Consider the following 25,579-nt stretch of genomic DNA (forward strand, 5'->3'; position numbering starts at 1 on the left):
GACATACAGATGAATGAAACAGACCAGGGAGCCCAGGTACAAATTGACACTTGAATCAACTATCTTTGGCAGAGTTGCTAAAAACACAAATGGGCAAAGGAGTCTTCAAGAAATGACATGGGGGAAATTGGATCTCCACATACAGAAGCATGAAACTAGAACCTTATTTCACCCTTAATAGACACAAAGTTGACTAAAGGCATAAATTTAGACCTGAAACTGTATGCTGCTAAAGGAAAACTAAGAGAGAAAACTTCTTGACATTGTTTTGGCTTTGAATATCCCTTCTTGCATACAACTCTCAAAATCCAGGTGATGAAACAAAAAAATAGACAAATGAGATTGCATAGAACTAAAACACTTTTGCACAGTAGAAGAAGCAGTGAAGAATATAAAGAGACAGCGTACAGAATGGGAGAAAGTGTTTGTGAACCATATGTCTGACAAGGGGTTAACTCCCCAAATATATTAGGAACTCCTGTAATTCAATAGCAAGGAAAAAAGACCCTAAGGAAAATGGGCAAAGGAGGCATTTTTCACAAAAGAATGTAAATGGCTACCAGGTATATGAAAAAAATGCCAACCACACTCATCATTGGGAAAAGACAAACTAAAGCCACATCTATGCTGATGGCTGTACCATGATAACAAACGGGAAGTGTTGGACAGAAGGCAGACTAAAGGAGTACTTGTGCATTACTCTTGAGGGTGTACACTGGTGCAGCCATTATTAAAACAGCATGGAGGTGCTCCTGCCCCAAATAACTACAATACAGCCTAGCAGTCTCACTTCCAGGTATACATCCAAAGGAAATGGCATCAACCCTTAGTAAAGGGTTCACAGCAAGATTATTTACATGACCCAGATAGAGAACCAACCTAATTGTCCATCATGAATGAAAAGATTATGAAAATACGGTTATCGACACACTGGAATACCATTTAGCCATACAGAGGAAGGAAGAATGACCACTTATTGTAGAATGGTGAGCCTGGAGCCAATTATGTGCAGGGGAAGGAAGCTAGCACCAAGGAACAATGCTAGTAACCTCCCTTATTCCTAGAAAATAAGGCAAGCTCATAGAGACATAGATTAGGATGCTGGTCCCTGGGGCCTAAGGCCTGGGGTATGGATGGGTGCAGATGTTGGTCAAATGACATGATATCTTACATTGATATAGTGAATAAGGTTTGGAGTTGTACTGTACAACATGGTGACTATAGTTAATAAGTGCACTTGTATACTTTCAAATTTCTAAGAAAGCAGACTTCACAGATTCTCACCACAAAAAAAGCAGAGGATGGGTTGCCTGTTAATCAGCTTTATTTAGCCTTAGACAGTGCATACATGCTTCAAAATGCATGCTGACACCCCCAAATAGATATTATTTTTGTCACTTAAAATTTTTAAAATTGTCTTTCTAAATGACTTTATTTACTTCACCAAGTATTGATGGCTACATTAGGTTTAATTGTCCTGGGAAAATCAAAATTTTTGTCTATAGAAATTTAAAGAAATGTACTCATTACCATACTCATGTAACTGTAACCCCTCTGTACAGCAACATTACAGTAAAAATTTTTTTTAAAGAAAAAAAAGAATGCACTTTCCCAAGTACAGACTTACTTGGTGACTGTGTTGCCAACTGGCCACTAGATGGTAGTGATGATCTACTTCTGCTAGACATTAAAGCCTGATAACCTGTGATCCTGACTAAATAAGCATAGAGGCAAAGTACCTAGAGTAAATGTGTGGATGCTCAGAGAAAGAGCAGTTTCTATGTATCTTTTTGTTTCTGTTTTTCGTCCATCCTGGGGCTTGAATTCTGGGCCTGGGTGCATTCCCTGAGCTCTTCAGCTCAAGGCTAGCGCTCTACTACTTGAGCCACAGCACCACTTCCGGGTTTCTGTTGGTTTATTGGAGATAAGAGTCTCATGGCCTTTCCTGCTCAGGCTGGCTTTGAACCATGATCCTCAGATCTCAGCTTCCTGAGTAGCTAGGATTACAGGTGTGAGCCACTGGTGCCCAACTCATGTATCTTAAAGGACAGTTTTCTATATCTACAAAATGATAGTGATGAACATTTATTACATTAAGCACTTACTGTATCATGCACGGTATTAATTCATTGAATCCTTGGCCATAATCCTGTGGAGTTGGTGCTATTATTATATGCATGTTTCTGAGAGGTAGTTGGGGTACAGAGAAGTTAAGTAACTTTCTCAAGGTCACAGAGCTTCTCAGTAACTGAGCTGGAATTTGAATCCATTGAATCCCACTGCCAACACTTGTAATCACAGCTAACTACTCTCACTACACAATGTTGAAGCCCATGTGCTCAGGCTAAGCCTCATTTTGTTCTGAGATGCAGTGTAACATAATGAAGTTAAAAGGCAGGCTGTGGAATGGGAAGGTCTGGGTCTGGAATCAGCTTTGCTATTTACTATCAGGTAATATGGGCAATTTACTTCCTTTTTTTGCTTTCCTTATTTTTTAATAAGTTTTTTGTATTGTAAAAAATACTGTACAGAGGGGTTACAGTTACATGAGCAAGGTAATGAGTACATTTCCTATTGAGCATTGTTGCCTCCTCCTTTGTCCCCTACCATCCCTTCCCTCCCATCTCCACAAGCTATATTTGTATTAGCAAACAAACAAACAAACAAACAAACCCAGAAACAATCAAAACCCAAAACAATCAATGAGCAAAAGGGCAATTAAAGAGGATTTCTGACAGTGAAATGCCAATCAGCAATAAAAGAAAGTAAATATAGATCAATAGCAGAGCATAAATAAATTGCAAATTAATTTTGCTCAGTAAATGTATCTAGAGGAATGAGTTCATATTCTAGGATTCCGTTGGTGTAAAATTTCATGAAAAGTGAACTTTGTAGAGAGCAACAAACAGCAGAACAGTGGTGGTTTTGTGCATAAAATAGACATTGGGTTAAATACAGAAATTTATTCTCTCCCAGTTCTAAAGGCCAGAAGTATGTGATCAGGCTGCCAGCGCGGTTGGTTCTTGGTGAAACCTCTTTTCTAGCTTCTTGTTCTACTCTCCAAGGTCTGACAGCTCACTGGGGTCTCTTCTTACATGGGCACTAATCTTGTCTGAGTGCCCTACCCATATGACCTCATCTATCCTGATTATCTCCCTCAGCTTCCTCTCCGAATACCATCACATTAAGGGTTCAACGTTTGAATGTGGACGGACTATAATTCGACCCATAGCAAATATTTATCATTGGTTGAGATGAAGGGTTAGGAAGACAGATGACATAGGGGTGAACAGGTGAAAGATTACAGAGTAGGTTTGTAGAACTTTTTCACTATGGCTGACATTCATTATTTTGACGGCAAGGGATTGTTTCATATTGTGCACTTTAAAAGATGCAGTTAGTTACTATATTAAAATATTCTTCCATGAAGCTGGTTTTTTTAAGTCGAAATCTTCATACTGTAAAGCAGCCATGGGAAAGAAATCAGAGTAGTTGTAAACTCATAAGCACAAGAATCAGGATAAAATTTACATCACTCTGTAGTACCAAAGGAAATGGGGCATGAGGTAGATGATATGAGCAAATGTCAATTATTATGAAGGCCATAACTTTTCCTTGGATGGGAGGTTATGTAGGCCTAACAGGAGAAAAACTTAAATAATCTGAAGTTCTGTGGTGTTTAGATGCTAGTGAGACTGCATCATAATCCAGCCTCCATGTTTGAGGTTCATTCACTGAAAGAACTCCAGATTTCCAGGGGGTGATTTCGTTTCAGTTTTTCATGTGATTTGATTATCTCATAGAAACAAAGTAACCCTTACAATTTCCTTTATCCACCGTTACAATTTAAAAACATTCTTGTAGGTTTTTTTTGTTTTTTTAATGACAGGCTTTATGAGCAAGGAAAAGAAATATGGAAGACATGTCTTCTGCACATGCAACATGTCACCTGAACCACAGGGTGGCAGCATTTACCAAGAAATCTTTTTTTTTTTTTTTTTTTTTTTATGTAGGTGCTGGGGCTTTAACTCAGGGCCTGGCACTGTCCCTGAGGTTTTGTTTCTGTTTTTGTTTTTTAACACAAGGCCAGCATTCTACATTTGAGGCACAGCTCCACTTGTGGTTTTTTCTGCTGGTTAATTGGAGATTAGAGTCTCACAGACTTCCCTGGCAGGCTTCTAACCTTGATCCTTGTATCTGTCTGGTGAGTAGCTCGAATTACAGACATAAGCCACTGGTGCCTGGCTAGTAGTGTGTATGTGGTGTGTGTGTGTGGTGTGTGTGTGTGTGTGTGTGTGTGTGTGTGTGTGTGTGGTGTGTATGTACATGCACGTGCACGTGTGTGCCCATGCGCCTGTGCTTGTGCTTGGTGCTGGGATTTGAACTCAGAGCCTGGGCACTATTCCTGAGCTGTTTGGCTCAACACTAGTCCTCTACCACTTGAGCCACAGCTCCATTTCTGGCTTTTAAAATTGGAAATAAGAGTTTCATGGGCTTTCCTCTCTGGGCTACCTTTGCACTGGGATCCTTAGACCTCAGCCTCCTCATTAACTGTCATTAAAGTTGCGAGCCACCAGCAGCTGACAGCAATCTTTTTTTTTTTTTTAAAGAAAGACTAACAACCGTTTATATAGTTAGCAAAGTAAATCATTGAGATGCAATTTACTTAGTGGGATTGGTTGATTTCTGTAACCAGTTGTCTCTTGCTCTTCAGGTTCATGTGGAAATCATTCTAAGATGTTTTTTTTTAATTGGTTTGTTTTTGTTGTTGCTATTTTTATTGGCTGTACTGAAGCTTGAACTCAGGGTCTTACATTTGCTGGGTAGATACTTTGTCACTTGAACCAGGCCCCCTAACCCTTTTTTGCCTTAGTTAGGTTTCAGATAAAATCTCTCAGAGGTTAGCCTCAGACAGTGATCCTCCTCCTTATGCCTCCTTCATAGCTGGGGTTACAGATGTACATCAGTGCACCTAGCTTGTTGGTGGCGATGGATCTGGCTAATTTTTAGCCTCAAACTTTGATCTTCCTATCTCTACCTTCCAAGAGTTGGAATTGCAGGTGTGAACCACTGTGGTTGGCCCCTAAGAGGGTTTGTTGTTGTTGTTACTGGAGTCTATAGAATTATGTCATTTTGAGCAGTTGTATTGCAGGCTTGTTATATCATCTAACTTGAGATGATTTCACAAAATACCTTCGAGAATTTCTTGATCTGTAGCCACTTCTGCTTTTCTTCTTCATCTTTTGTTTTTCCTGTTGCATGATATCTGCATCTGTTTTTGACTGTATTCACCTTGAAATGCTAAAAAGGCTTTACCAAAATCAAGAGGCTCTTTTAATGCATCTTTCATTGTAAATAAAGATCCCTTTAAATGTTTGTTTATGTGACATCTCTCTAATCCACTTCATTCATTGACCATGTTTATATAGATCCAATCTACAAACAACTCTGTGCTAGGCACTATGGGTAATGGATAGTTAGGAAATACTTTGAAGGTAAATTGTGGTTCTTGAGAAGTTTGAATGCAAGGTTACCACAATGCAGCATTTCTTCTCTGTGTTTGAGGAAGCTCTCATGGGAACAAACCCTTTCACTTTTCGGAGTGTCCTTTGTGTTGGTGTGTCTTATTCTGTTCTGTATTTGACAGAAGTTACCACATAGAGTGCCTAGAAACCAAGGACTTAGTCGGGGGGAAAAGATTTTTTCATACTACTTCTGAAAAATCAGGCAAGTTTAGGGTGCCCATCTGTAGAGCAAAAGTTTCTGGGGCTGGAGGAGAGGGAGACTGAGGCAGGGTGGAGCGCTAATTCCAGCCCTCTGGCCAAAAGAATGGCTGCCATTCTACCCTCAGCTGCAGAATCTACTCACTTTAGAGGGTGGAGTTGGGGAGGTTGGAGTCATTCCCATCCCTTTTCTGTCCCCTCCGGTACCATGATGAAGCAGCTCATCCATGATGCTGGGCACCTGGTAGACAGCTGGTATGTAGTTTCTCTCTTGAAACTTTGATGTGCAACAGAGAGAGTATTACTGGTTCAAGAACAGTTAAGAGTTGAGTGCCAGTGGCTCACGCCTATAATCTTAGCTCCTCAGGAAGCTGAGATCTGAGGATCATGGTTCATAGCCAGCTGGGACAGAGAAGTCTCCATGAAACTCTGACCTCCAATTAACCACTCAAAACTCAGAAGTGGAGCTGTGACTAAGTGGTAGAGCACTAGCCTTGAGCATAAGAGCCCAAAGACACTGCCCAGTCCCTGAGTTCAGGCCCCACAACTCCCCCTCCAAAAAAAAAAGAACAAAGCTTCCACAGTCTATCTTCCAGAAAAGAGTATGACTAGACTATTTTCATATTTTAGTATAGTTTTATTGAGCTATATTGCATTTTCTAGTATAGCTCCTAGAAATGAATCAACCCATTAAGAAGCTAGAGCAAAGTAATGGGATTAGATAAACAGACTCCATGAGAATGTAGATTCCAAAAGGAAAACATTTTGTCTGTTGGCTCCCACAGCCTCCCACTGGACAAGAAGGACACTCCATGGGTATCTGTAAAGGGACTCCAGGAGTTAAGTTTCAAGAACCCAAACATACCTACACTAAGGAGGCAGACTTTCATCTATGAAAAGAAGACTTTACCAGGATTTATGTTTAATTGCCCAAGGCCCCTGCCACCCCAAGAAGGAGTCTTTCATGTATAATTTATATTGGAGGATGTGACATGGTAGATATCGAATGTGTAGATGGAAAGGTATCAACACATCAATATTTGAATAAAACTTTAGTTTTTTTTTTTGTTTGTTTTACTTTTCTTTTTTTGGTCCAGTCGTGAACTCTGGGGCCTGAACTCTGGGCCTGGGCACTGTCCTTCAGCTCTTCAGCTCAAGGCTAGCGCTGTACAACTTGAGCCATAGAGCCACTTCCGGCTTTTTTCTTTTTGCTTATGTGGTGCTGAGGAATCGAACCCAGGGCCTCGAGCATGCAAGGCAAGCACTCTACTACTGAGCCACCTTCCCAGCCCCAAAACTTTAGTTTTATGTAGTCAGAAGATCATGAAGGCTCTTTTTGTCATGGAAGGATTTTTCCTCAGGGAGACTATTCTCATCATTCTCAGTCGCCCACTGATTTGTCTTCCTGTGTAAACTTGTAGTTGTAGCAGTTTGTTCAGTAAATGCCTATTTCCTGGTTGGCGCTCATTCCCTGTTCTTGTTCTTTGTACCAGGGACACATCTGTGGAGAAAAGGAAACTAAAATGTTCTGGCCTTGTGGAGTAGGGGGTCAAATAAAAGGCACCATTTTCAATTGTTCTATGCAGTGGATAAGAAGAAAAAGTAGACTGTGGATCAAGAAGGGCCAGGATGGTAGAGAAGTCCACTTTGACCACCCTTCCACCATGTCACAATGAAATATTCTAAACATGTATAAAAGTTAAAAGAATGGCATAATGAACTCCCCTGTGCCACTGACCTACATTCTCTAGATGTTAATGTTTTACTGTTTCCTTTGTCACATATTTATCTATCTATTCATCTAGCCATCCATAGATCAGTGTGGGACAGGTGACACTTATCACTGAGTCACCTTACCATCACCATCAAAATATGTCCAAATGAGCCAGGAGCTGATGCCTTACCTCTGTCATCCTAGCAACACAAACTGCTATCCTCCTGTCTCTGAGATCTGGAGGATTAAGGTTCAAAGCCAGACCAGGCAACAATGTCCTCAAGACTCCATCTTTAAAACCCACACAAAGCTAGGCTGGAGGTATGGCTCAAGTGGTATAGTGTCAGCTGAGCAAGGAAGTCCTGAGTTCAAGTTTCAATACTAGATAGAAAAATACACACACACACACACACACACACACACACACACACACTCACACACACACACACACACGAGCACATATACACATGTCTAAGTGGAATGCATTAGATAATGGACAAGGATGTTATTACATGCAGAATATACTTTTACTTCACTATAGTCTGTACATGAAATGCAGTATTTCTAGGTAAATGATAACATAAGGTGCTCTGCATAGTGTATTGAGAATAATTTATATTTTGAATTTCAGTGTATTATTCCTTTAGGTTCAAGGTGTGTGTGTGTGTGTGTGTGTGTGTGTGTGTGTGTGTGTGTGTGTGTGTGTGTGTGTGTGTGTGAGATCTGCGTTTTCATCCTGTAATTTAAAAGGGAGCATTAGGAACTAGGGATGTTATAACCATTTTATCTGCAGTCCTCTTTTGTTTTAAGTATGCCTGGGCAGTTCAGCACACAGCAAACTTGCTTTCATCAAAGTGTTTAGTGGAATTTTCTCTTGGAGAAAAGTGGATTTAAGCCCTCTCAACAGGCAAGGTTCTTGAGCAAAGACAATACATCACTGGAATGGCTCTATTGTTCTGTTGCTCACATTCACCCCTTTCACCAGTCCACCTACTTCTAACCCTCCAACAGCTCTAGTGGCAGCTATGTGAAGCTGTCAGTCAAGAGCCCTGTGGCTTACTGTTTTAATGGTGAGAAGAGAATAATGATGCTATATCTTTCTTGGAGCACAATCAGAAGGTATCTGGCTATAGGCCACCATAGATCGTTTTCCAGGCTTCCCTAATAGGAGTGGTCATTTTAAGATGACACCAACTTTATTTACTACTCTTCAGATCATGTGGATGAACGAACAATCTGCAATGGAATCGCCCCAGAGAAGGATGTAGATGGATTTCATATCATCAATATTGGAAGACTGTGCCTTGACCAGCACACACTCATACCTGCCACTGCCAGTGCTGTGTGGGAAATAATACGAAGAACAGGTGGGTACCGCAAGTTTTTGTGCATTGCCCTGCAGAGCGACCTCTGGAAGGGCAGACACGGGTAAGCCATGAAACTTCAGTTGTCTATGGAAAGGCGTAAAGTTATAATAGAAGTCCAAGGCTGATCCAGAATAAAACAAAGGACAGAGTACCAAGCGTCAGGGCTGAGATTTCAAGTAGTGCTTATGTCTCCCTGCATTTCATGTATTTTGGTGAAAATATTTTCAAAATATAGTCAATATTTTCCTTCTTAAAATAATGTGCGGATCATACAAGACTCATCTACTGACCTAGGTTTGTGCCCGAAGGTTAATATCATCTTTACACATACCATACATGTTTGTCCCCAGGTATTGTCATTTTTCACCCATACACCACGGATGTTTTTTTCCCCATGAATCTACCTCAAGGAACCTGTGTGGGGTTGGTTTTTCCTGGCCCGACCACTGTCATGACCATTGGTGGAAGCATCTTCTTTCTAACCTGCTATCTCCAAACAGATCATTTCTGAGAGGAGCATCATCTTGGAGTGTTAGTGCCTGCATAAACTGTTTAGTTTTCTGTGTTTTTTTTTTTCCTTCTGGAGAAACGGGGAATCAGAGAATCTTCAGGCTTTGTCTTTCCCATGATCCTAAGTCTCCAAGTTGTCCTGTTTCTCTCTTGGGTAGTAAAATACATGAGCTCTGTGAAAAATACATTCCCCCACCTCCCACTTTATTTTATCCCAAGCTTTATTTTGCTCCAAGTTTAATTGCCAGTCGAGCTTGACATTATCGTTGCACTTGACATCGTTCATAATTTCAAGGCTCTCCACTTCCAGCACGTCATGGGAATCTTAATATTTAAAAGTAATTAAATGGCAACTTGGTAATGCTTGCAGTCTCTGAATGAGGATATGGTGGGCGAGGAAATGACAAACCCATGAAGCATAACAGAGAAAAATGTATAAATAATTGAGAGTGGGGCACATTAAAGGCAAGCCACCACATCCACATTTTGTTCATCCTTTTCAGCTGGCTGTTCCCAGGTTTCATTTGGTTTGTGTTGGTTGTACATGTAAATGGAATTCTGTGTTTTTAAGGAATTGAAACGTTTGGCAAAAACGTAGTTGTGGCTGGAAGATCCAAGAATGTGGGCATGCCCATCGCCATGCTTCTGCACACGGATGGAGAGCACGAGAGGCCTGGAGGTAGGGCGCCTACCCTCTGGGGCTTCTCATGGAGATGCTGTGGTCCTATGGTATCCTCCCTTCACCCGTCATGGGAAAACTTTCCATTTGATGACTCTGTGTACCTGTGGGTTTGTGCCATTGAAAGTTTCCATTATTCCTCATCTAATGGTGTGAAGGCCTTGAAAGTGAGTACAGAAATTGAGGATGTACATGGCACTTCTATTTCTATTTTTTTGGATAAATATCCCTTCCTTCCTTCTTTCCTTCCTTCTTTCCTTCCTTCCTTCCTCCTACCCTCTCTCCTTCCCTTTTTCTTTTCTTTTCTTTTCTTTTTTTCCTTCTTTCTGTGTTGGTACTAGAAATTGAGCTCAGGGTCTCATGCTCTTGTTTAGCTTTTCTCTTCAAGGCTGGCACTCTTACCATGGTAGAACAACAATTCCACTGCTTTTAAGGCTGGCTAATTGGAGATAACAGTCTCACAAGCTTTCCTGTCCAGGATGGTTTTGAACTTTGAGCCTCAGATCTCAGCCTCCTAAGTAGCTAGGATTATAGGTGTGAGCCACCAGTGCCTACATGCTTTCTTTAAATAATTAACAATGTAAGCATCAAAAAAGGTTAAAAAAAAAAGACCCCCACAAAAACCCATCTATGAGATGCATGAAAAACTTATGCCCAAGAAAATTCTCAAAACTTTGCGCAGTTGTATGTAGAATTCCAAAACAAACAAGGTCAGAGTACAAAGTAATAGTCAGCTAGTTAGCTTACTTCACAGACAGAAGGGGCTGATAGCTTACTAGCAAGATTTCATGACTGGGCACGGAGGTACAAGGGATCATGAGGGAAGCCCCAAGTCAGTAAGAAAGCCCAGCCAGATGTAGACATGTTTGAGCACATAAGCCACATACCAGGAACCTGCCTTCTCATCACCAGTCCAGCCTGATGGTTGGATGCTGAGTGGCTGCTAGTGGGCAGGGAGAGGGGGTGGCAGGAATGGAGATGCAGGGAGGAAGAAAATGCAGCAAAGGGGTAGGTACTGCTCACGGTGGCCTTTGACCTCGCTGGGGCCAGAGCAGGGAAATTGGCTCTGCTCATGACTGGGTGACATTCTCTCCTAATACAAATAAAAGACTAAGTTCATGCTTCTAATGCCAGTAGTTACTGATTTATGTCTTTGTTAGAGGTTTTATTTACTGTGTCTTTTACGGACTACTGTTTCTTTTTTGTTGTTTTTGCTTGATCTTCATTATAGTATTTCATTGATTTTTTTCAAGTCCAAAATAAGTGAACAAATATCTATCTGCTTACAACACACACACATCCACACACGCACACACACATCCACAACCATACATAGATATATAAATTTCTTATGAGTCTTGCTGAATTCCAGTTTCCTAATATGACCTTTATTTTTTTTTAACATTCTTTCATTTAGGGCTTTGGCTACATAATGAATGCATCTGAAGTTAATTTTAAAAACAAAAAGCCCCATGGAAAAATAAGCCTGCTGTTAAATTTGTCTAAAATGATGAGTGTGGAGGCTTTTGAATAGCATTTTTCCGGCTCATGCCTAAGGTTTTAAATCTTGCCAGGAATGAACATATGTAAGGGGATTATAGTGAATGGGGCCTGCAGCAGGTTCAGGTAACCTCAGGATGGTTTAGCTGCCAGGGCTCCGGAAGGCTGCACTGCTGGCAGAACCATTTTTGTGACATTCATCTCCATGGTAGCACTGCTGGGTTTACTGCTGCCTTTTAGCAGCAGTATCTGCTGCATATCTATCTTTCAGGGTGCCGTAAAGCCAGTGATTCCTATTTGCCTTTATGTATTGGGTTTGTACTAGGACTTGAATTCAGGGCATCTTGCTCTCCCTTGACTTTTCTCCTCACAACTAGTCATCTGCTGCTGATCCACATCTCCAGTTCTGTCCTTTTTCTGGATCAGTGGGAGATAAGCATCTCTTGGATTTGATTTTTGGGCTGGCTTTGAACTGTGATTCTCAGTTCTCACCTGCTCAAGTTGTTACATTCAATCTTTGCAGGCCTCCACTGACCTCCTCTGTAAAAGTGAAACTACTATTCATGTCTCTCATTGATTGCTATGAGAATTAACTAAGATGGAGCTGTGAGGCAGTAATTAAAGTGTGTTTAAAGTACAAAGTGATGGACACACAGTAAGGTAATGAAGTGGAACATATACCTGTGAGTATTGCTGTTATTGTGATTACCAAGGTTTTTGCTAGTCAGTACTGGTTTTTAACTGAGGGCTTTCTTCTTGTTAAGCTTTATGCTTTGAGGCATGCCTCCACTCTGTTTATCTCTGGTTATTTTTGAGATAGGGTCTCCCTCTTTGCTGGCCTGGACTATGATGACCCCACACTTGTTGCTAGGCTAGCCTGGAACTTTAATCCTTGTGATCTCAGCCTCCCAAATAGGTATAGTGACAGGTATATACCACCAGACTGAGTTGAGAGGTTGGGATTGGGGTCTCACAAATATTTTGGTTGGGCTGGCCTGGAGACACAATCCTCCTGATGTAGGATTAGAACAGGAGACACCAGCAACCGGCTATTGTTTTAATTCTTAAGATAGAGATAATTACCTATCACCATGCCAGCCATAAAGTGTATAGTAAATGAGCTGAAGGTAATTATAATTGCACATACACTATATAGATAGGTAGATACATAGATATATGCTATTTTTTTTACCTTAATTTAAAATTATATTTTGTGGGATTTTTAAATTTGCTTATTTTACTCATATTTAATTCTTTGAGAAATAGTTTAAAAGAAACTCAGGATTTATGAAAGCTCACAAGGTATTTTATTAGACGTGTGATACACAATGCTCTAAATAATACTTTATAATATACATTTTTCTTTTCCCAGTGTAACCATACTCTAATTTCTTGTTAAATTTCAATTCTTAATTACTTACTTATAAAATACTTAGTGAAGAAAATTAATTTACCTCTTTAGATACAATTTTATGTTTGATAAGGGTATATTATAAACATCCTTTCATAAACTTTATCACATGTGGTTTCTTTATAGATCATATACACATAAAGAGGCATCAATGTAATCATGAGGAACACAAATATGAGTTGATACGAGCAATGATCTCTGAGTAGAACATTTTCGGGTAAAAATATTACTTTAGAAACATCTCATGCTTTGTATAATGAAATATTCTCACCTGAATGCATGTCAGAGTTGCTTGCACCTATAAACCTGGCAAGTCAGCAGGCTGAGAGGTAAGGCTCAGAGTTCAGAACAAGCCTTGACAGAAAAATCTTGAGACTCCATCTCCAGTTAACCAGAAGAAAGCAAGGATGGAGACCTGGCTCCAGTGGTAGAATGCCTGGTGAGCAAAAAAGAGGAGCAAGAGCAAATTAAGAGCTCAAGGGCCCGAGTTCACACATTGCTACTGACACAAAAAAATGTGAACGAACATGGAATCAATTATGATGCTGATTGCCACCCAACAGTCCAATTGACCTTTATTTTGTGGTACCAAAATGCCTTTATGCATACATTACCTGAAAGGTAAGAAGTCAGGCTAAAATATAATGCCGGAAAGTCAGCAATGTGGGTGAGTTTAATTTTATGCATATTTAACAGATATATGATGATGTTATTGATGCAATGCATTGTAGAGGGCTGTGAACTGAAGGTTTGGGAGAAGGAGTATTCCACATGTAGAATATTACATGTCTGGTAGGCAGTAATTGTGTTCTGTGCTCCCCATGCATTGTTAGCTAATGGACATAATGAAGAGGATTCACCGCACAGTTGTTTCTCTTGTACTTGTTCTAATGACACTCACGATCTGGAGTATTCAGAACCCTAATGATTCATTTTTGTCTTAAAGCCAAAGACAATTACACTAAAAGAAAAATCACCATACTGTAATTTAGTCTCATTACTTTGTGCCTACCCAGCCAGCTTTTAGTTTTGACATAAAGGAAATAGATCCCAGCTGTTTTGTAAGAAAAAACATCTTTTAATTCACTGTGGGCCCAAACCTTGAAGGGTAAAGTTATGCTGCTGGGAAACAAGGATGGAGGTTGGGCTGAGGGCCAGGACTTAGTATTGGCCTCTGCATGCTTTATGGACAGCCAGGCTGGGACGGGTGGTTATCTCCTACTACAGCTATAGTGCTGGTGGTTGTGATGGGATACAAAGAGACAATATAAATTGAAGTAAGCCAGGCCCAAAGAAACATAGGTCCCATGGTTTCCCTTATTTGCAATAATTAGTATATGTCTGAGACAAGCAGAAAAGGTCAGATAAGATGGTGTTAAGCAAAATTAACCCCAAGATAAGGACACAAGTGGTTTTTTCTTTCTTGCTATTGTTTCTAATGGATTTATAAGGTACCAGGGTTATTTTTTGTTGTTGTTTTGTATGTCCCTCCCCCATGGTATAACCCCTGCTTTCACTGTATTTGATGTTGGAATAATTTGGGGAGGAGAAGGGAAAAAACAAATCGTTTAAATAGGGATACAGGTGGACCCATTGCAACAATGAGATGTACAAGTTGTTATGTCGAAAATGAACTTTACAACTTTGGGGGGGGCGGGGAGGATGGGAAGGGATGGGAAGGGGAAACAAAGGAGGAGGCTACAATGCTTGATAAGAAATGTACTCATTATCTTGCTCATGTAATTGTAACCCCTCTGTACAGTATTTTCACAACAAAAAAAACTTATTTAAAAAACAAAGAAACAATGTTCACTAGTCTACTGTGTACATTAGACAGTATACATGATCACCATTCAGGGGAAAATACAGTTTCTCATGAGCAAGCATTTCAGCTTTTTAGGGCAACCCATGGCTGATTTAAATGAGAAAAAGAAAGTGACAGTAAAAAGTCTCTTCTTATGAGTCCTGCTAATTATTGCAAGGATTGAGGGTTATTGTGACCTGTGACAGATTACTGTGGATTCGTTTATTTATTTAGTTTTGATAGTACTTGGGTTTTGAACTCAGGGCTTTGTAAAGTCAGGGCCTCAGTATACTCTACCTGAGCCTCATTGGCTTTCCACCCCCCTCTCCCCCTTGCTTAGTTTGTTTTTCAGATGAAGATCTTGTATGTGTTTGTTTTTAGCCCAGGGCTAGGGCTAGCCTTTGATTTTGATGCTAGTATCTCCACCTCCTACCTAGCTGGGATTACAGGTATGTTTCACCATACCTGGTTAGTTTCTTGAAATAAGGTCTCACTAACTTTTGTTTAGTCAGGCCTCAAATGGTGAACCTCCCATCTCTACCTCCTGCATAATATCCTGCACAACTGGGATTATAGGCATGTGTCCATGTGCCCAGCTCTTTTAAACTTTTCTCTATGTAGCAACATATCTAGTTGTATCTTCTTTCAGAATGAAAACTGAGTACTGCTGGTTTTAGCATAGTATCCTTGTTTTTAGCTTTACTACCAGGAAGGGAGAAACTTCCTGTTTCTTTAAAACTGGTTTTTATTGTTGTCTTCGTGGTGTTTTTCTTTTGTGACACTGAAGTTTGAGCTCAGGGCCTTGCACTTGCTAAGAAAGTGTCTACCATGTATCTCTACCCCAACCCTTTTGCTTGAATTACATTTTAGGTTGGATCTTGTGTTTTTTGCTTGGATCAGCCCTGGACTTCTACCTTCTTATGTCGATGCCTCTTGTATAGTAGCTGAGCTTACAGGTGGGAAGCACCATGCTTGGCTTCTTTGAGACAGGGTCTCGCTAACAGTTTTGTCTAGGTTTACCACCAACTGTGATCCTCACATTTTTGTCTCCCAAGTAGTTGTGATGACAGGTGTGAGTCACTTGTTTTTGGCTTCATGATAATAAAGTGGCCTGATGACCAAGATATTATGGCTATTTATTGTCACCAGAGGAATTAAGAATTTCATTTCAAATTCTTTGAGTAGATTCCAAACTGTTCTGTGTGTGTGTGTGTGTGTGTGTGTTTACACGAGTGTGCATGCACACGCCTGGAGGGCTGATACAGGGGCTTAAAGAAGGGATGCTGCCCTTCAATTTTTTTTTCCCTCAAGGCTCTTACCACTTGAGCCACTGCTTCATTTCCATCTTTTGCAGGTTAATTGGAGATTAAAAAATCTTACTGCCCAGGTTGGCTTGGAACTATGACTTTCAGATCTCAGCCTCTTAAGTAGCTAGGACTATAGGCATGAGCCACTGGCTCTAAAGTACTTATTTTTATTCGTTTACAGGGAAGGTCCTCTAAATAGGTCCCCTAGAATGGCTGTGGCATCGCTGGAGTGGTGGCGGTGCTGGTGAGCTAATATGGAATATTTTGGAAGGGCCAGCAGCCCACTGATTTTGTGTGGAGTCTTCTGAGCCTGGTGATGTTCTAGATTACATTCATCTGGCATTCCTCCCATCTTTCCTGTGTGTGGAACACTGAGCTTCCAGAGCGAAAGACTTGTTCCTCTTTTCCCAAGTTGACAGTGTGTGTTCAGGATGCTACTTTGGAATGTGCGGTTTCTCCAAGCGTGACCCTGCCTGGGATTTCTGCATTAGCATGCAGTTTTCTGTATCAGACATTTGATCTGCAAGAGACACCCATCTAAGTGGAAAACCACAGGAATTGGGACAACTGAATGCCTTTCCTTTGTGAGAATTGACTATGTCTATTCAAATGATTTGTGTGTGTGTGTGTGTGTGTGTGTGTGTGTGTGTGTGTGTGTGTGTGTGTGTGTGTCTAGGCTACGAACCTTATCTTCCACCTACAGGAGGCAGTAACACTGCAGTGGATGCCTGAGGCCCTGTGTGATGTAAGTAGTATGTGTGATTCAGCTCTGCCCAGTGGCAGGTTGGGCCAGGCTCCCCGGGGTTTCAGAGAGAAGTCAAATAGCAACAACGCCTAGGAATGCAGGAGTCATGCACAGGATGGAAGCTCTGAGCAGGGAAATAACTAGTCTTATGGGCATGGAGTGCAGGGAACGATCCATGGTCAAACTGGGGCAGCAGGATAGCAGGTATATAGTCTCTGCTGATCCTCCAACTCCTCCCCCAAAGTTAGAAGTACTCATAACAAGGCATTGAAAATATTATATGTTACAGTGCTCCATGTTGAGTAGTTTACCGAGTTATAGCTTCCACTTTGGGTGGCCGACTTGGTAGCAGAGAATATGTGTTTGTGCTACTCTCATTTTCTACACTGATGAACAGAAGCACAGGTTAGTGTCTGGGAAGCATTTGGGAACATAGATATTCTCATCAGACAACTAGGACTATGGTACTGTTGAAAGTAACATTAAACCTTAATTTAAAATATCCAGCAAGTCCCAGTCTTTCCTTTTCTCTTTGTGTCCATGTCCTTAGAATACTAGCCTTTTGTTTTCTTAGCTGCACAATGCGTCCTGTTTCTAATGTGTGGAAGCCTGATTGTTGACGGCAGTGTAAAGCAGGACATGACAGATGCCTCCTTGGACATTTTGCTGGTCACTGTCTTTCCCTTCTTCTCCCCATGAACTGCGCATGACTCCAGAGATCCTTCCCTTTGTGTCTCCTTGCACTCATGTCTGCTGATCCCCTGTGTACAATCTCATTGCCCTTTACTATGCAGCCCAACTCTGCACTGCTAGTTGCTTTGGTAGTTGGTGAATTTATTGAATTGAGAATAAAGTATACTTGGTATACTGGGTCAATAATTTCATCCTGAGATATTGTTAGCAAGAAAAGAAGACTAGTTACATAAGTAAATGTCTTTACTATAAAAATAAACACATGTTCAGAGAAGAAAGCATCTTGGAGTTTTAAAACTTAATAGTACGAACTTTGGGGGGGGGTGGGAAATGGAAGGGCAGGGATGGTAGGGAAACAAAGGAGGAGGCAACAATGCTTGATAAGAAATGCACTAATTACCTTGCCCATGTAACCCCTCTATATGGTATTTTCATAATAAAAAAACTTATTAATAATAATTAAAAAACTTAATAGTAACTCTTCCTGAGGGTTCTTATAAAAAGTAAGCTATATGATGGGTTGGATAAGATTCAGAGTCACAACATGCTTTCTCTTTTTTGGGTGGGGGTGCTGGTCTTGGGGCTTGAACTCAGGACCTAGGAACTGTCCCTGAGCTTTTTGCTCAAGGCTACCTCTCTACCACTTGAACCACAACTCCATTTCTGGTTTTTAAATTTTTTTTGTCAGTTAATTGGAAATAAGAGTCTCATGGACTTTCCTGCGCAGGCTGGCTCTGACCTGCAATCCTCACATCTCAGTGTCCTGAGTAGCTAGGATTATAGGTGTGACCCACCATTAACTGGTTACAAAGTTTTTTTAAGTTAACAAAATGGCCCAATTATATAGGACTATTGTTTTGATCATTTAAGTAAAGATTAATGCTATCACTATTTTTAGCTCAGACATAGATATTTCTTTTTTTTTTTAATTGTGAAAATACTGTACAGAGGGGTTACAATTACATGGTCAAGATAATGAGTACATTTCTTGTCAAGCATTGTAGCCTCCTCCTTTGTTTCCCCTTCCCATCCCATCCTCCTCACCCCCCCTCCCCCGGCCACCCCCTCCCACCAAAGTTGTAAAGTTCGTTTTCGACATAACAACTTGTACATCTCATTGTTGCAATGGGTCCACCAGTATCCCTATTTAAACAACTTGTTTTTTCCCTTCCCCTCCACAAATTATACCAACATCAAATACAGTGAAAGCAGGGGTTACACCGTGGGGGAGGGACATACAAAGCAACAAAGAAATCATCTTATAAATGTGTTAGAAACAATAGCATGAAAGAAAAAAATTTGAATACTTATCTTAGGGTTCATTTCCCTAACATCAACTTATCTGACCTTTTCTGCTTGAGTCAGACATATACTAGATATTGCAAATAAGGGAAACCATGGGACCTACGTGTCTTTGGGCTTGGCTTACTTCACTTAATATAATTTTTTCCAAGTCTTTCCATTTCCTAACAAATGGGGCAATGTCATTCTTTCTAATGGAGGCATAGAATTCCATTGTGTATATATACCACATTTTCTTGATCCATTCCTCTACTGAGGGGCATCTGGGTTGGTTCCATATCTTAGCTATGGTAAATAATGCTGCAATAAACATAGTTGTGCTGGTAGCTTTAGTGTGGTCTTTTTTGTAAACATTAGGGGAAATGCCCAAAAGTGGGATTGCTAGGTCATAGGGGAGTTCTATGTGAAGTCTTTTGAGGAACCTCCATACTGCTTTCCAAAGTGGTTGAACAAGTTTACATTCCCACCAACAATGAACTAAGGTTCCTTTCTGTCCACATCCCCTCCAGCATCTGTTGTTGTTAGAGTTCTTGATTTTTGCTGTTCTAACTGGAGTGAGGTGATATCTCAATGTTGTTTTGATTTGCATTTCTTTTATGACTAGGGAGGTCGAGCATTTCTTCATGTGTCTATTGGCCATCCTTCTTTCTTCTTCAGAGAAGTTTCTCTTTAAGTCTTTAGCCCACTTATTTACTGGGCAGTTGTTTCTTTAAGGATTTGTTGTTGGAGGATTTAATTTTTTGAGTTCCAAGTATATGTTAGATATGAGACCCTTGTCCATTGTATGGCTAGTAAAGATCTTCTCCCAATCCGTAGGCTTTCTATTGATCTTGCTAGCTATGTCCTTTGCCATGCAGAAGCTCTGCAATTTCATGCAATCCCATTTGTCCAATCTTTCTTTGATTTGTTGTGTTTCCGGGTCTGTATTAAGAAAATTTTGGCCTGTGCCAAAGAGTCCTAGGGTTTCTCCTATTCTATCCTGTAATGTTTTCAGAGTGTCTGCTTTGACTCCGAGGTCTTTGATCCATTTGGAGTTGATTCTGGTGCAGGATGATATATAAGGATCTAGCTTTAGTTTTCTACAAGTAGTTAACCAATTTTGCCAGCACCATTTACTGAAGAGGCTGTCTTTCTTCCATTCTATTTTTTTTTAAGCTCCCTTATCGAAGATTAGGTGGCTATAGGTCTGTAGGTTCATTTCTGGGTTTTCAATTCTATTCCATTGGTCCTGAGGTCTGTTCTTGTGCCAGTACCAAGCTGTTTTGATTACTATGGCTTTATAGTAGAGTTTGAAATTTGGTATTGATATTCCTCAAGCAGTGTTTTTTCCATTCAGGAGCGTTTTTGCTATTCGGGGTCTTTTATTGTTCCATATGATTTTTTGGATTGCCTCTTCTATTTCCTTGAAGAATGAGGTTGGAATTTTGATAGGTATCTCATTGAATTTGCAGATAGCCTTGGGAAGTATTGCCATTTTCATGATGTTGATCTTTCCAATCCTGGAGCATGGGAGATTTTGCCATTTTCTAAGTTCTGTTTTGACTTCCTTTTTCAAGTTTTTAAAGTTTTCATCATAGAGGTCCTTCACTTCTTTGGTTAAGTTAATTCCTAGGTATTTTATTTTTTGTGGGGCTATTACAAATGGAGTTGCTTTCCTAATTTCAGCCACACTTTTCTCACTGTTGGCATACAGAAAAGCCATTGATTTTGGGGGGTTAATTTTATGCCCTGCTACTTTGCCAAAGTTTTGAATCAGCTTGAGTAATTTGGGAGTGGAGTCCGAGGGATTCTTTAAATACAAGATCATGTCATCTGCAAAGAGGGAGAGTTTTATTTCTTCTTTCCCTATTTGAATCCCCTTTATGTTTGCATCTTGTCTTATTGCTGTAGCTAGGCATTCTAATACTAGATTGAAGAAAGTGGAGAGAGTGGACATCCTTGTCTCATTTTTGAGTTAAGAGGGAATGCCTTTAGTTTTTCACCATTTTGTATAATGCTGGCTGTAGGTTTGTCATATACAACCTTTATTGTATTGAGGAATGTTCCATGGATTCCTAATTTTTCCAGAACCTTCATCATAAAGGGGTGTTGGATCTTGTCAAGTGCTTTTTCTGCATCTATTGAGATAACCATGTGGTTATTATCCTTGCTTCTGTTGATGTGATGAATTATATTAATTGATTTGCGTATATTGAAACAGCTTTGCATCCCAGAAATGAATCCTGTTTGATCGTGGTGTATGAATTTTTGGATGAATTGTTGAAGTCGATTGGCCAAAATTTTGTTGAGAAGTTTTGTATCAATGTTCATCAAAGAAATGGGTCTATAGTTCTCTTTTTTTTTGAGTCCCTGCCTGGTTTTGGGGTGAGGGTTATGATGGCTTCACAGAATGTGTTCGGTAGTGAGCTTTCTCTTTCAATTTCATTGAAGAGTTGGAGGAGTATTGGTGTGAGCTCTGCTTTGAAGGCCTTGTAGAATTCTGCTGTAAAACCATCTGGTCCTAGGCTTTTCTTAGATGGGAGGTCTCTTATTGCTGTTTCTATTTCAATGCTTGATATGGGCCTGTTAAGATGGTTTAACTCATCTTGGTTTAGTTTCGGCAAGACAGAGATATTTCTGTTCACTCTTTGCTTCTGGGTCTCTTTTCCTTTTTCAAATCCTAAACTGGTGGTTTCCAACTCTACCTGCTGCTTACAATTATCAGGAGACCTAAAAAAATAGCTGCCTCTTTCCAACACATAAACACAATCAAATCAAACTCTAGAAATTGAAGCTGAGCAGTGTCTTTGGAATATGTCATATTGTAATCTAATACAACAAAGGTTAGGTTCTTAGAAGGACTGTCCAAAACATTTGCATGAGACCAGTATTTAACTGCTTTCTTCTGGAGCCCCATTACTATTAAGTACCATTTGTATCCCCCTCTACACTCTCCACCTCACATCCATCCCGTACTCCACTCGCATGACCAATAAGCATTTCAAACTTATCTCATACACACACATACACAGTAACTCCTAACTTTACCCTGTAGACTTCTTTATCTGCTATAGTTTGGGCCTTCTTCAGTGGGTTCTATGCAGCGAAGACTTGCTTTCCAGCAGGCTCTCCTGGGAGGTAGTACCTTAGGGGGTGAGGCCTACTGGGAGGTCTTTAGGTTATTGGGAAATGCTATAGAAGGGGATGGTCAGATTTCAGTCTCTTCTTCTTTCACCCCCAGTCCATAAAGTGACTGGTTTTGTTCTATTCCCCATTCCTGGCATGATGCAAAACCAAGAAAGAACTATGAGCAAAATAAGCCTTTTCTATTGTAAGTTATCTCAAGTATTTGTTATAGTCATGAAAAACTGATGAATCCACCCCCTCCCCCCAACACACACACTGTCTTAGTAAGTGACACACCATCACGTCACAAAGTTGCTCCATTCATCTCCCTTTAGGGCAATGGTTGCTGTAACTTGTTAGTTTTCTGGTTACCCTTGGGAGAAAGCTGAGGAGATAGAAAAGATGAGAAGCAGCAAGCCAGAAGATTAAAGAAAATTACTGGGGGAAATCACACGAGAATAAGAATATCAAGAATGTTTGCACTGCCAAGCCAGATGTTACCAGGAAAACTAGGTATCAGGAACAAGCAGAGGTGCCCACTCACAGGGGTCAGTGAGAGAGGACTGGAGGCATCATTTAAACATTTTTGTTTATGATTTCTTTGATTCACCACTCTTTGCCAGGCCTACTGCATAGCAGGCCAAACACATGACCATGGTTATTTAACATTATAGTTTTATAATAGTCATATAATATCATTATGTGACTCTGATTGATCAAGTCTAAATTGAACTATGCTGCTTATCACTAATTTAGGCAGAATAATTCATACACCTAGAAGTTAAGTATTCTTAGCTTTATTTTACACATTCAATATTTCCACTGGTCCAGTTTAGGGACACCAAAATTTTGAACATTAAGGAAAGCATCTTTATTGTTGAACAATAAATTTAGGAGTGACAATTTTTTTTTCCTTCTTTTGCCTAGAAGAAAATCCTGACAACAGAATTCTAATTGTGGGCCTATGGTAGGCTGTAAATTCTGACATTTTTGTAACTTCTTCCAGTGTGAGCCAACTATTTTCTAAACTCAGCTGTTCTGCCAGTTTAAGAACTAGCAAATATCAGCTTCTAAATCCCAAGCAAGAAATGTTAGTTGGAGCCCAGTGCTGGTGGCTCATGCCTGTAATCCTAGCTACTCAGGAGGCTGAGATCTGAGGATCGCAATTCAAAGCCAGCCAGGGCAGGAAAGTCCATAAGCCTCTTATCTCCAGTTAACCATCAGAAAACCAAAAGTGGTGCTGTGGCTCAAGTGGTAGAGTGGTAGCCTTGAGTTGAAGAGCTCAGGGACAGCGCCCAGGCCCAGAGTTCAAGCCCTATGACTGACCAATAAAAGAAAGAAATGTAAGCTGGATGAGCTCTTATATATAGATTTAGCTTAAAGAGTAAAGTATTCTGGATTCACCACTTCCCAGCTCTGCATAAGGATTACAATTCAATCTAGCTCCAGAAGAATCGAAAATATCTAAAGCAGAAAGGGCTAGGGAATGGTTCAAATATTAGAACACCTGCCTGGCAAGTACAAGGTCCTGGGTTCAATCCTCAATACTGGCAAAAATAAATATATGACCTATTTTCAGATTTTGACATACTGCACTCATATATACATATATATATATATACTCATATATATGTATGCACACAAGCATATATAAATATATAATTTTTACATTAAAATTATTGATTGATCATGAATTGATGTATTTACATTTGCCATTTATAATTTTTGCTTTATGAATTGTATTTCTTTTATTTTTATATGTTTATTATCTTTTTGTTATGTCAACCACCACCACCATCCATTTTTTTAAAAAAAATTTGAGACTAGAGTCTCATAATGTAGACCAGGCTAGACTTCAATTGGTGATCCTTCTTCCTTGGTGCTAAGATTACAGGCATGTGTCCCTAGCTCCCAGCTTACCATTTTGTTTTTGAATATACACTCTTTGTCTTATTAATGTTGAACTTCTTGTGCTTCCTGTGTCATTTTCCTACTGTGTTTGCCCAATTCCCATCTTCAACATTTCTGACCTTTCTGAATCTTAATATCTTTCTTTAGATGTGTCATAAATATAGAATATAATTAGAAGAGTATAGAATAACTATTTACTTTTTTGAATGAATTTGAAAATTGTTTTTTAAAATAGGAAAATTTGTATTTTTATTTTGATAAATATACGTGTTCAGAATTACATTGCATTCTGTTTTGTTCTGTTTATGTTGCTTAATGAATTTTTGAAAAAGGGATTTTTCTTTTTAGCTTATAGTTCTTTTAATATTTAGGAACATTTTTGGTTCAGTCAATAACTATAGCATTATATAATATTTTAAATTCACTATTTCTATTTTTTTTTTTTTTTGGTCTGGTCATGGGGCCTGAACTCTGGGCCTGGGTGCTGTCCCTCAGCTCTTCAGCTCAAGGCTAGCACTCTACCACTTGAGCCACAGCGCCACTTCCAGCTTTTTTCTTTTTGCTTATGTGGTGCTGAGGAATTGAACCCAGGGCCTCATGCATGCAAGGCAAGCACTCTACCACTGAGCCACCTTCCCAGCCCCTAAATTCACTATTTCTTTTTATGGTATCTATTGATACCAGACGCTAATAAAATCATTGATAAAATGTTTTGATTTTGTCCTGATTCCATTAATTTTGCTTAGTTAATATTTGCCTACAAGTGATCTTTTAGAGTGATTTTATAACTTTAAATTATTTTAATGTTTCTACTACTGTTTATTCAGCTTTGAAATGATATTTTTTGACTTCCATTATTATATGTTAGCAAACTTTCTCTCCCCTTCCCATTTTAATTTTCTAGTTGAATTGTTTCTATGCAGTAAATGCAAATAGCATTTGCATTTATTCGTCTGTGTCTTAGACCAGTTTCCCTGGGCTTGACCTTATATAGGGCCTTTGATTTATGCTTCATAAAATTCTTTTTTTTCCAATTACCCATCATTGTTTTTATTGGATCTGTTACATGTAGGATAGTTCTATGGGTTAGGGGGGAGGTGCAGGCTGCCTTCCTGATCTCCTCACCTCTTTCTCTCTGTTTCCTATTGGGGTGACTCCCTTGTGGGTCTGCATTTCCACACAGTCTGTTAGACTGTGCCCAAGAGGGCTTCTCGGTCATTGTTCCTATACTCTCTGCTACAGTGAGAAAGATATGCTTGTCACATTTTGGATGGGTGCTCTTTACCCTCAGAATTACCACTTTCACAGCCATTTCCACAGATCTGCTGTTGCTGACCAACATGTTATTCTTGGAGGCTTTTTTGCTTTCTTTATCCCTGTGGGTTACATGCTAATGGCCATTTTGGGCAATCCTTGCATGTTTTTGAAGTCTTTGGAGAAAATGTGTTCTAGTTTAACTAAAGATGAAGGTTGTGCAGATTTTGTTGTTGTTAACTGGGCAGCACGTGCATATCCTCCTGGATGAAAACAATGTCTCACACAGCTCCACATTCACTAGAAGTCCCTCATCACCACCCTACCTTTCCTTTTAACCATTGGGATGTCTCAGGCTGCTTATACCTCTATTTATCCCTAACTCAACTCCATATTTGAACTTCGCTTTTTTGTTAATTAAAATTTTTTTATTGTAGAGATGGTATACAGAGAGGTTACAGTTACATAAGGTAATGAGTACATTTCTTGTTGAGAATTGTTACCCCTCCTTTGTTTTTCTCCTATGATCCCTTTCCTCCTCTATATTTCTTTTT

At 39.8% G+C, this 25,579-nt stretch overlaps 1 protein-coding gene across 1 annotated transcript in view; it reads left to right on the forward strand.

Annotated features, from left to right (window-relative positions):
- Mthfd2l (methylenetetrahydrofolate dehydrogenase (NADP+ dependent) 2 like) overlaps positions 1 to 25,579 on the forward strand; it is a 101,542-nt gene that overhangs the window by 15,296 nt on the left and 60,667 nt on the right. The window contains exons 4-5 of the mRNA XM_042678207.1: positions 8,652 to 8,804; positions 9,886 to 9,993. Coding sequence (XP_042534141.1) covers positions 8,652 to 8,804; positions 9,886 to 9,993 — 261 coding nt within the window. The remainder of the gene's footprint in view (positions 1 to 8,651; positions 8,805 to 9,885; positions 9,994 to 25,579) is intronic.

Source organism: Dipodomys spectabilis, unplaced genomic scaffold (assembly GCF_019054845.1).
Source record: "Dipodomys spectabilis isolate Male_0828 unplaced genomic scaffold, ASM1905484v1 ptg000043l, whole genome shotgun sequence".
Lineage (NCBI taxonomy): Eukaryota > Metazoa > Chordata > Mammalia > Rodentia > Heteromyidae > Dipodomys > Dipodomys spectabilis.